This window comes from Rattus norvegicus, chromosome 10 (genome assembly GCF_021556685.1).
Source record: "Rattus norvegicus strain SHRSP/BbbUtx chromosome 10, alternate assembly SHRSP_T2T, whole genome shotgun sequence".
Classification (NCBI taxonomy): Eukaryota; Metazoa; Chordata; class Mammalia; order Rodentia; family Muridae; genus Rattus; species Rattus norvegicus.
In genome coordinates this window covers 107989630-108000000 of record NC_141543.1, presented here as the reverse complement: position 1 = coordinate 108000000, position 10371 = coordinate 107989630, and the positions used below count along the sequence as shown (strand labels likewise).

Here is a 10371-nt window from a genome sequence, read left to right as displayed (position 1 = left end):
TAGCCAGATGCACGCAAGAAGAGATGAGCAACTCCCTGGCCAGACGCAACAGGACAGATATCAACGTGGTGGGATGCCCGGGATGGAACCACTTGGCATGGATCAAGCTGGATCGACGCACCCTGTGGTGCCCCTCACTATGGGTCAGCTTGGTGTGATGCCCCCAGAAATGCATGACCAGAGAGCGGAACCTCCTTACCAAGTTCAGAGTGGTGTGCAGCCATCAGGAGCTGACAGGGAACCGGAAACACTGAGTCCAGCCCAGCTTGGTACAGCTCTTCCACTTAGTGCACCTCAGCAAGGCATGATGCTTCCTGGACCTGACCAACAGGGCATGGAACAGGCTGCTGTGTATGGCAGTGGTCAGGGCCCGTGGGCCACGGCTCAGCAAGGGTTGACACCAGTTAGCATAGATCTGCAGGGTTTGCCGATACAAGGAACAGGTCAGCAAGGACCGATCGCCCATCAGGTAGATGGGCAGGGATTGGTAATGCCTGGCCAGGATCAGCGTGCAGTCCCTCCATCTCTTCCGGATCAACGTAGATTGGCGTCACTTGGTTTGACGCAAAAGAGTACAGATCAGCAAGATTTTAGGCAGTCGAGCTTGGCGTCGCGCTTTGTACAACCTGGTTCAGAGCAGCCTGGGGTAGAGCAGCGTGATGTGGAGCGGCCTGGTTTAGATCGGCGAAGTTCAATGCCCGTGAGGACAGAACGGCGAACTTCCTTGCAGACTGCTGCAGATAGGCGTCTTTCAGTGCCCATTGAGGCAGAACGGCTGAGCCTGGCACAGTCTAGGGCAGGCCAGGAAGATTCTGTACAGCCTGAGGCAGGTAGGAGGGGTTTAGGACAGCCAGGGGTTGATCAGAGGAGTGCCCCAGATCAACGCGGTTTGGTACAACAACCTAGCACAGATTGGGGTGGTTTGGTACAGCCTGGCACAGACCAACAGTTGGTGCCTCCTGGTGCAGGTCAGCCTGGCTTGATTCAACTTGGTTCGTTTCCAGCTAGTTTGGCACAACTTGGTGCAGGCCAGCAAGGTCCAATTCAACTGGATGCAGGGCAGCCTGTTTGGGTTCAACCAAGCATAGATCAGAGTGGCTGGGTACAGCCTGGTGTAGATCAACACAGTTTGGTACAACAGGAGCTGGGACAACCCGACGCAGTTCAGCTCGGACTGGTACAGCCAGGTGCATATGCACCTGGGTTGATGCAAGCTGGTGCAGGTCAGCATGGTTTGGTTCAAACTGGGATGGATCAGCGTGACCTGGTACAGCCTGGTACAGACTGGAGTTCGGTGCAGCCTGGTGTAGATCAGCCTGGCATGGCACAACCTCGTGTAGTTCAGACTGGCATGGCACAACCAGGTGCAGTTCAGCCTGGCATGGCACAACCTCGTGCAGTTCGGTCTGGCATAGCCCAACCAGGTGCAGTTCAGCCTGGCATGGAACAACCAGGTGCAGTTCAGCCTGGCATGGCACAACCAGGTGCAGTTCAGCCTGGCATGGCACAACCAGGTGCAGTTCAGCCTGGCACAGCCCAACCAGGTGCAGTTCAGCCTGGCATGGCACAACCAGGTGCAGTTCAGCCTGGCATGGCACAACCTCGTGCAGTTCGATCTGGCATAGCCCAACCAGGTGCAGTTCAGCCTGGCATGGCACAACCAGGTGCAGTTCAGCCTGGCATGGCACAACCAGGTGCAGTTCAGCCTGGCATGGCACAACCAGGTGCAGTTCAGCCTGGCATGGCACAACCAGGTGCAGTTCAGCCTGGCATGGCACAACCAGGTGTAGTTCAGCCTGGCATGGCACAACTTCGTGCAGTTCGGTCTGGCATAGCCCAACCAGGTGCAGTTCAGCCTGGCATGGCACAACCAGGTGCAGTTCAGCCTGGCATGGCACAAGCAGGTGCAGTTCAGCCTGGCATGGCACAAGCAGGTGCAGTTCAGCCTGGCATGGCACAACCAGGTGTAGTTCAGCCTGGCATGGCACAACCAGGTGCAGTCCAGCCTGGCATGGCACAACCAGGTGCAGTTCAGCCTGGCATGGCACAACTTCGTGCAGTTCGGTCTGGCATAGCCCAACCAGGTGCAGTTCAGCCTGGCATGGCACAACCAGGTGCAGTCCAGCCTGGCATGGCACAACCAGGTGCAGTTCAGCCTGGCATGGCACAACCAGGTGCAGTTCAGCCTGGCATGGCACAACCAGGTGCAGTTCAGCCTGGCATGGCACAACCAGGTGCAGTTCAGCCTGGCATGGCACAACTTCGTGCAGTTCGGTCTGGCATAGCCCAACCAGGTGCAGTTCAGCCTGGCATGGCACAACCAGGTGCAGTTCAGCCTGGCATGGCACAACCAGGTGCAGTTCAGCCTGGCATGGCACAGCTTCATGCAGTTCAGCCTGGCATAGCCCAACCAGGTGCAATTCAGCCTGGCATGGCACAACCAGGTGCAGTTCAGCCTGGCATGGCACAACCAGGTGCAATTCAGCCTGGCATGGCACAACCAGGTGCAGTTCAGCCTGGCATGGCACAACCAGGTGCAGTTCAGCCTGGCATGGCACAACCAGGTGCAATTCAGCCTGGCATGGCACAACTTCGTGCAGTTCGATCTGGCATAGGCCAACCAGGTGCAGTTCAGCCTGGCATGGCACAACCAGGTGCAGTTCAGCCTGGCATGGCACAACCAGGTGCAATTCAGCCTGGCATGGCACAACCTCGTGTAGTTCAGCCTGGCATGGCACAGCTTCATGTAGTTCAGTCTGGCATAGCCCAACCAGGTACAGTTCAGCCTGGCATGGCACAAGCAAGTGCAGTCCAGCCTGGCATGGCACAAGCAGGTGCAGTTCAGCCTGGCATGGCACAACCAGGTGCAGTTCAGCCTGGCATGGCACAACCAGGTGTAGTTCAGCCTGGCATGGCACAACCAGGTGCAGTTCAGCCTGGTATGGCACAACCAGGTGCAGTTCAGCCTGGCATGGCACAACCAGGTGCAGTTCAGCCTGGCATGGCACAACTTCGTGCAGTTCGGTCTGGCATAGCCCAACCAGGTGCTGTTCAGCCTGGCATGGCACAAGCAGGTGCAGTTCAGCCTGGCATGGCACAAGCAGGTGCAGTTCAGCCTGGCATGGCACAACCAGGTGCAGTTCAGCCTAGCATGGCACAAGCAGGTGCAGTTCAGCCTGGCATGGCACAAGCAGGTGCAGTTCAGCCTGGCATGGCACAAGCAGGTGCAGTTCAACCTGGCATGGCACAACCAGGTGCAGTCCAGCCTGGCATGGCACAGCTTCATGCAGTTCAGCCTGGCATAGCCCAACCAGGTGCAGTCCAGCCTGGCATGGCACAAGCAGATGCAGTTCAGCCTGGCATGGCACAAGCAGATGCAGTTCAGCCTGGCATGGCACAAGCAGGTGTAGTTCAGCCTGGCATGGCACAACCAGGTGCAGTTCAGCCTGGCATGGCACAACCAGGTGCAGTCCAGCCTGGCATGGCCCAGCCAGGTGCAGTCCAGCCTGGCATGGCACAACCTCGTGTAGTTCAGCCTGGCATGGCACAGCTTCATGTAGTTCAGTCTGGCATAGCCCAACCAGGTGCAGTTCAGCCTGGCATGGCACAAGCAGGTGCAGTCCAGCCTGGCATGGCACAAGCAGGTGCAGTCCAGCCTGGCATGGTACAACCAGGTGCAGTCCAGCCTGGCATGGCACAACCAGGTGCAGTCCAGCCTGGCTTGGCACAACCAGGTGCAGTCCAGCCTGGCATGGCACAACCAGGTGCAGTCCAGCCTGGCATGGCACAACCAGGTGCAGTCCAGCCTGGCATGGCACAACCTCGTGTAGTTCAGCCTGGCATGGCACAACCAGGTGCAGTTCAGCCTGGCATGGCACAAGCAGGTGCAGTCCAGCCTGGCATGGCACAACCAGGTGCAGTCCAGCCTGGCATGGCACAACCAGGTGCAGTCCAGCCTGGCATGGCACAACCAGGTGCAGTCCAGCCTGGCATGGCACAACCAGGTGCAGTCCAGCCTGGCATGGCCCAACCAGGTGCAGTTCAGCCTGGCATGGCACAACCTCGTGTAGTTCAGCCTGGCATGGCACAGCTTCATGTAGTTCAGTCTGGCATAGGCCAACCAGGTGCAGTTCAGCCTGGCATGGCACAAGCAGGTGCAGTTCAGCCTGGCATAGCCCAACCAGGTGCAGTCCAGCCTGGCATGGCACAACCAGGTGCAGTCCAGCCTGACATGGCACAACCAGGTGTAATTCAGCCTGGCATGGCACAACCAGGTGTAGTTCAGCCTGCTGTGTTGCAACCAGGTATAGATCAGCATGGCCTGGTGCAGACTGGTGCACTTCCTAGTGGTTGGGGGCAGCCTGGTGCATATTCACCTGGCTTGGTCCAACCTGGCATAGGTCAGTATGGTTTGGTTCAGCCAAGAGCTGATCAATATGATTTTGTGCAGCCCGGTGACAGTCAGCTTGGTTTGATGCAACCTGGAGTAGGTCAAGCTGTTTGGCTGCAGTCTAGAATGAGTCGTGATTTAGTACAACCTGGTACCGATGAGAGTGACTTAGCCCAACGTGGAATAACTCAACAGGGTTTGGTGCAACCTGGCGTGGCCCGGCAGGGTGTGGTGCAACCTGGCATGCCCCAGCAGGGTGTGGCACAACCTGGCTTGGCACAGCCTGGAGCACTGAGTATGGACAGGCTTGGCTTGGCACAGCCTATAGTGGACCAGAGTGGTTTGGTGCAGCCTGGCATGGACCAACATGGCTTGGTACAACCCAGGATGTACCCGTATGATTTTGTGGAACCTTCTGTACTTCAGCGTAACTTCATGCAGTCCAGAGCAGTTCAGCCTGGGCTGATGCAGCCCGTCATGGATCAGCGTGGCCTGGTGCAGCCTGGTCTAGCTCAGGCTAGGATGGTACAGCCCATCGTGGATCAGAGTAGCTTCATTCATCCTGCGCTGATGCAGCCTGGTACAAGTCAGCGTGGCTTGATGCAGTCTATGATGACCCAGTATGGCCCGATGCAGCCTGGAGCAGTTCAACATGGTTTGGTGCAACCTGGCATGGACCAGCAGGACTCTCAGCAGCTAGGGGAAGAAAAGCGTGGTTTACTGCAGCCTGGGGCAGGTCAGCCTGGTTTGTTGCAGCCTAGGACAACTGACTCTGACATGATGCAGCCTGGGATAGTTGAGCCTGGTGCAGGCCCTCAGGGTTTGGGTCAGCCTGGTGCAGGCCCTCAGGGTTTGGGTCAGCCTGGTGCGTACATGCCTAGCTTGGCCCCACCTGGTGGGTATCTACCCGGTTTTATTCAACCTGGCATGTTTCCTCGTGGTATATTTCAACCTGCTATGCTTCCTCGTGGTTTCAGACAACCCATCCCAACTCAGCCAGACTTCCTAGCGCCAGGCATAGACTTTAGCTTAACACTGGAGCCTCAGCCACAATTGCCCCTGATGTATCAGGCTCCTGAGCTGCCCCAGAAAGAAGACAAAGCCAGGCAAGAGACACGCCCCGAAGTGGTCCCTCAGATCCCACCTCAAAAAGCAGAGGCCATCACAGTTGAAGTTCAGTCAGAACAGGCTGACCTGCGTTACCCTGACCAAGCACGAAGAGTCGAGGCGGACACCCAGGTCACTTGGGATCTAAGGAGCAAACCTGCCTCTGCCGTACAACTCGGGCCAACTGTCCAAACTACCAAAGAGCAAGTCACCCCTGACTCCAGGACTCAAGACTCCTGGAGCTACCTCCAAACCCCATCAGTAAGTGAGACCCGTCGGGAGCGGCAGGAGTCCCTGGAGAAACTGGCTCCAAGCTTCCCCATGGCGGTGGAAACATTTCGCCTGATAGGCGAGATCGTTGCCCTTTACGTGGAACTGAAGGAACAGCTGAAGGACCTGGACGAGGAACAGGCCGGCCAGACCGACTGGGAGAAAATCCAGTACCTGATCGCCAGGTTGGGTGAGTAGCCTTTGCTGTGGAGGGAAAGCAGCCACACTCCCTCTATCCCTTGGGGGCCGAGCACACTCCTACCCGGACCTGACTCCACACACAGCATCCACAGCTTGCGGGGGGTTGGGGGGCAGAAGTATAGACAACAGGGCAGGAGAGACTAAGCCAGCAGGACTGGGGCAGACTTGAGAGAGGCATGAAGCAGGCTTTTGGGGGCTTTGCCACGGTAGCAGGGGCGAGCATGTAGGAGGCTGAGGGCACAGCATGACGGGGTGGGAGTGGGGGCGAGGAGAGAACTGCAGAAGGAAGCTCACCATTTATCCAGTCACAGCCCAGTAGTAGAGATGGCAGACGCAGCAGAAGATAGCTACCTAGCGATCAAACACCGTGTGCCCAGCTACCGGTCTTCTCTTCTACCTCCTTGCCCAGTCACCAGGCAAAACAGGATCAAGTGATCTGTTGACTTGACCTCTGGGCTCCATTCATTATTGAGGGGCTGTAAAACACGGGTCAAGGAGCCCAGCGGGCATCCTACTCCCTGATGGGAGCCTCCATATTCCATAGTCAAAAAGACCGTACCCCAGGACCTTCCGGAGCAGTTGAAGAACCTAAGGAGCTTGAACAAAGAAGTTCGGCAGGACAAGGCAAAAGTGCGTATGGGAGGGTCAGCCTCCTGCCTTCTAAGTTAGCAGTCTGGAGCCCTACTAGGGACTCTGTAGTGGTGGAGACCATTGCGAGAGGCTGCTGGGTACCCACTGCCTCATCCGTGAGATAGAAAGTGACTGACTGTCCAGATGGCCACCTTCGGGAAGTCTGACACTTGGCTCTCCCTCTGTGCTTTCAGCTGGAGAAGATACAGAGGTTTCTGGACACTGACATCACTGGAGGGAAGGACGTGAAACCTAGCCATCTGAGCTTGCAGCTGGGCATCCTCAGGTGACATTCCTCCTCCACGGCCAGGTCCTGTCTGCTATCATGGTTAAGGCCCAGGCAGTGAAGGCAGCCTTCCACCTCCCCACGTCTTGCAGTGGTCACTGTCTCTCATCCGGATTGTACTGGCCCTCCAGGTTGTCCTAGTCTTTACAAGACCTTGTAGAAGACCCCCCGACATTCCTAAAATGGCAGCACCAGGACTGGGAGGAACACTAGTGTCCCTCCTTGGGCTACGATCCACCACAGCACCCCTCCCCCCAAGTTTGGGATCCCTAGACAGAGGCTCCTGATGGTCCCACAGCAAGGCCTCCGTTCTTCAGAGCAAAGGTTTCTGGGCAGTGGTGGGACCAGCCGTTCTTTGAACATTGCAGAGTCACCGTGTCTGACATCGAGAAAGAGCTGGCTGAGCTGAGAGAGAGCCAGGATCGAGGGAAGGCCGCCATGGAGAATTCTGTCTCTGAGGCCTCTCTCTACCTGCAGGATCAGGTGAACAGTCTGTGGCCAAGGTCCAGGGCCCCTCCCAGGGTCAGGGCAGAGGGTTGGCAGCCCAGCCCTCACCAGGAGACCAGTCATGGGTGTCCGTGGAGTCACTTTTCTGCTGCTGTGATAAAATATCAAGGCCAGAAGTGATTAGTGCTTCATGGCAAGGAGGGCCTGGTAACAGGCAAGGTGAGCACAGCTGACTGAGCCGGAGGCTGGCTTCCACCTACACAAAGGAAGCAAGAGGCGTGGGCCAGGTGTCCCAGTGCATGAGCCTCGAAGGGCACTGCTCACCCAAAGCCCCACGGTGCAGCAGGAGTGGTTGGCCGCTGCTCAGTTGGGTCTGAGGTCACAAGTTCAAAGGCAAGGGTGCCGCTGCAGGAGCTGAGACAGACAGACTCCTTCACCACCTGCTCCTATTGTGTCATTCCTTTAGTTCAGGTACACAAAGCACACCTTTAGTTCCAGTACTCTGGAGGCAGAGGCAGGCAAATCTCGGCCAGCCTGGTCTACAGAGTGAGTTCCAGGACAATCAGGGCTACACAGAGAAACCCTGTCCTAAAAACAAAAACACCTTTGAATCATATTTTGTTTTTTAATAATTTAAAATTTTTTACATCATTTCCTCCTTCCTTTCCCTCAAGCTCGCCTATATCCCTTAGCCTATTATCTATCAAATTCATAACCTCTTTGTCTTCCACTGTGTGTGTGCACGCGCGTGTGTATGTGTGCATGTGTGTATATGTGTGCATGTGGGTGTATATGTGTGTATGTAGTATATGTCTATGTGTATGTGCATGTGCGTATGTGTGTATATGTATGTGTATGTTGTGTATGTCTGTCCATCTGTGTGTAAGTATGTGTATATATGTGTATGGGTATATGTATGTGTGTATGTATGTGTTTGTGTGTATATGTGTGTATGTTGTGTGCGTCTGTGTATCTGTGTGTATGTATGTGTATGTATGTTGTGTGTGTATCTGTTTATGTTTGTGTCTGTGTAGCTGTGTATATATATACATGTATGTGTGTGTGTGCATGTATGTGTTTGTGTTTCTAAATATAAAAGTACAGCCTGCCCATCCCATGAGTGTTCTTTGTACGTATGTTTTCAAGTCTGACCATTTGTATTGGTACAGTTCCCCTGGAGAAGACGCTCTTCTTCTGATCTCAGTACTCCTGGGTTGCCAGTAGTTCTTTGTCTGAGGCTGAGGCCCCAAGAGCGCTTCCCATCCCTCAGTAGCTTCTCTATGGTGTCAACCATGTTCTACAACTATTTTTAGCAATGTGTGAGTGTGTGTCATGTGTGAGGGGACAGGGTGCTGATCAGGGAAGTACTGAGCCACAGGCCCCCTGGAACTGGAGTTAGGAGTGTCCTGATATGGGTGCTGGGAACTGAGCTCAGGTCCACTGGACAAACAGTACGTGATTGGAAGAGGAGTACATGTGCTTAATCACAGAGCCAGCTCTTCAGCCCTTTGTTTTTTATTTCATACATTTATTTTATTGTATGTTTTGGGTCTTTTGCCCTCATGTATGTGTGCCACATTCATGGAGTCCTCTCAGAGTCCCAGAAAAGGGCATCAGGCCCGTGGAACTGGAGTCACAGATGGTTGTGAGCCGTCACGAAGGTGCCGAACCCAGGTCCCCCTCAGGGAGCAGTGAGCGCTCTTAGCCACTGAGCATCTTTCCATTCTGGCATTCATTTTCATTGTGACTAAAAATAACCCATCCTGTGGCCAATGGAAGGTTCTATGTCCATGCGTCAGGTGGACAGCTGGGCTGCTCCTCTCTTTTAGCCACTAGGATTCATGCTGCTGTGAACATTCGTGCGTACGTGTCTTTGAGCGCATCTCCTCTCCTCCTGGACATGGATCCTGAAGTAGAGGTTCTGCGTGATGTAGTAACTCGAGGAACTCACTGGCTACTTCCCAGATGAAACCCCCACCAGCAGGGGGTGATGGTTTCCACATCTTCGCCAACACTTAATGTACTTCTCTCTTTTAAGATTTATTCTGTTTGTCCTTAATTATCAGAATGCACACAGGTGTGTGTGTGTGTGTGTGTGTGTGTTGTATGTGCAGTGTCTGTTTATGTATATGTGTGTATGTGTTTGTGTGTGTACCTGTGTGTTATGTTTATATGTGTGTTTGTGTATGTATGTGTGTATGCATGTGTATATTTGTGTGTGTTTGTATATGTACATATGTGTGGACTTTGTTTTATATGTGTGGTGTGTGTGTTGTCTGTGAATATATGTATGTATGTATATGTATGTGTGTGGTGTGTATGTGCATGTGTGTTCATGTATGTACATGTGTGTGGTTTGTGTTTTGTATGTATATTGTGTGCTGTGTGTCTTTGTGTTATGTGTATGTGTGTGTGTTTGTTGTGGTGTGCGCACATGTGAATGTAGGAGTTCAGAAGGAGGTGTCAGATTTTTCGTGGCTGGAGTTAAGGTCACTGGGAACCATCATGTGGATGCTGGGAACCAAACCTGAGTCCCTATAAGTGCAGCCAGTGTTCTTAGCAGCTCAGCCGTTTCTCCAGCTTTACTATGGTTTGGATTTGCATCTCTCCAGTAACTAGTGATGCTGAGACCTTTTCCTGTGCCTATTGGCCATCATGTGCTTTCTGTGTGCTGAAACGTATGGCGCTAGAGAGATCAAACCTAGCACCTTACAGGACAGATAGTGTTTACACCGCCTCGCTACCCTCTCAATTCCCCCATTACCCAAGTTCCTTCCAGACTCCACGCTGACCGTCCTGTAAGGGCAGGCATAAATGTTGGTTTTACCTCCTCAGACGAAGGAATGAGATAAAAGCCATACCCAAGCTGTGCAAATACAGCTGTGTTGAGCCCAGAGCATTCCTTCCTTTGTGCTAACTATTCCTAGACCTATTCTAGCCTCTCTATATCTAATCTTCCAAGCTGACTGATTCGATGATCCATCCTCTCTCGGCTTTGGACTGAATTGTTCTGCCTGGCCTCATACTAACTTTGGCAATC

At 54.0% G+C, this 10371-nt stretch overlaps 1 protein-coding gene across 1 annotated transcript in view; it reads left to right on the top strand.

The window, feature by feature from the left end:
• Qrich2 (glutamine rich 2) overlaps window positions 1–10371 on the top strand; it is a 28397-nt gene that overhangs the window by 8215 nt on the left and 9811 nt on the right. The window contains 4 exon segments of the mRNA NM_001416895.1: window positions 1–5957; window positions 6513–6598; window positions 6793–6884; window positions 7253–7367. The exon segment at window positions 1–5957 is cut by the window's left edge and continues 230 nt beyond it. Of these exon segments, the coding sequence (NP_001403824.1) occupies window positions 1–5957; window positions 6513–6598; window positions 6793–6884; window positions 7253–7367 (6250 nt within the window).